Source organism: Condylura cristata, unplaced genomic scaffold (assembly GCF_000260355.1).
Source record: "Condylura cristata isolate star-nosed mole 26May11 unplaced genomic scaffold, ConCri1.0 scaffold00042, whole genome shotgun sequence".
In the NCBI taxonomy this organism is placed as follows: Eukaryota; Metazoa; Chordata; class Mammalia; order Eulipotyphla; family Talpidae; genus Condylura; species Condylura cristata.
In genome coordinates this window covers 5,914,997-5,915,512 of record NW_004567143.1, presented here as the reverse complement: position 1 = coordinate 5,915,512, position 516 = coordinate 5,914,997, and the positions used below count along the sequence as shown (strand labels likewise).

General features: G+C 64.5%; 1 protein-coding gene across 1 annotated transcript in view; it reads right to left on the bottom strand.

Moving 5' to 3' along the window:
- Positions 1-281, bottom strand: part of NOM1 (nucleolar protein with MIF4G domain 1) — a 16,394-nt gene extending 16,113 nt beyond the window's left edge. The window contains exon 1 of the mRNA XM_004694395.2: positions 38-281. Within this exon, the coding sequence (XP_004694452.2) occupies positions 38-281 (244 nt within the window). The remainder of the gene's footprint in view (positions 1-37) is intronic.
- Between the last annotated feature and the right edge of the window lie 235 nt (positions 282-516).

Genomic DNA, 516 nt, shown 5'->3' with positions numbered 1-516 from the left:
GCCAGCCCGCGGGCGGGACGCGGTCACCGCGACAAGCCCCTGCCGTCGCGGAGGCTCCCGGCGCGGCCGCGGCTCCGCGTGCTCTTTGCGATCGTGCTCTGTGCGCACGAGCCGTTGTCACTGAGCTCAAGCCTCAGGGCCGCCCACCCGGAGGCCGGTGGCCGGGCGTGCCGGGAGAGGGGCGTCACCTCCCCGTCGGTGGCAGCGCCCGCCTCTGCCCGCCGCCCCAGGTCCGTGTGGCCCCCAGACAAGGCGCTGGCGGGCGCAGGAGTCGCGAGCATGGGGACGCTTCTTTTGTTTTAAGAGCTGACCTTTGACCTGCACTGTCTTCCCCGCAGGGAGGGGTCAGCCGCTGAGCTGGACAGTATATCGAAAAGTCCAATTTTCTCTACCAGTTTGAAATATCTTGGTGATATGCCAGGGTTTTGAGGTGTTTGTAGCCATTTCCTAACGTTTAATTCTGTCCCTGTCTTGGGGTGCACGCTGTCTCCCCACCATCATCTCAGCCTGGGGTTC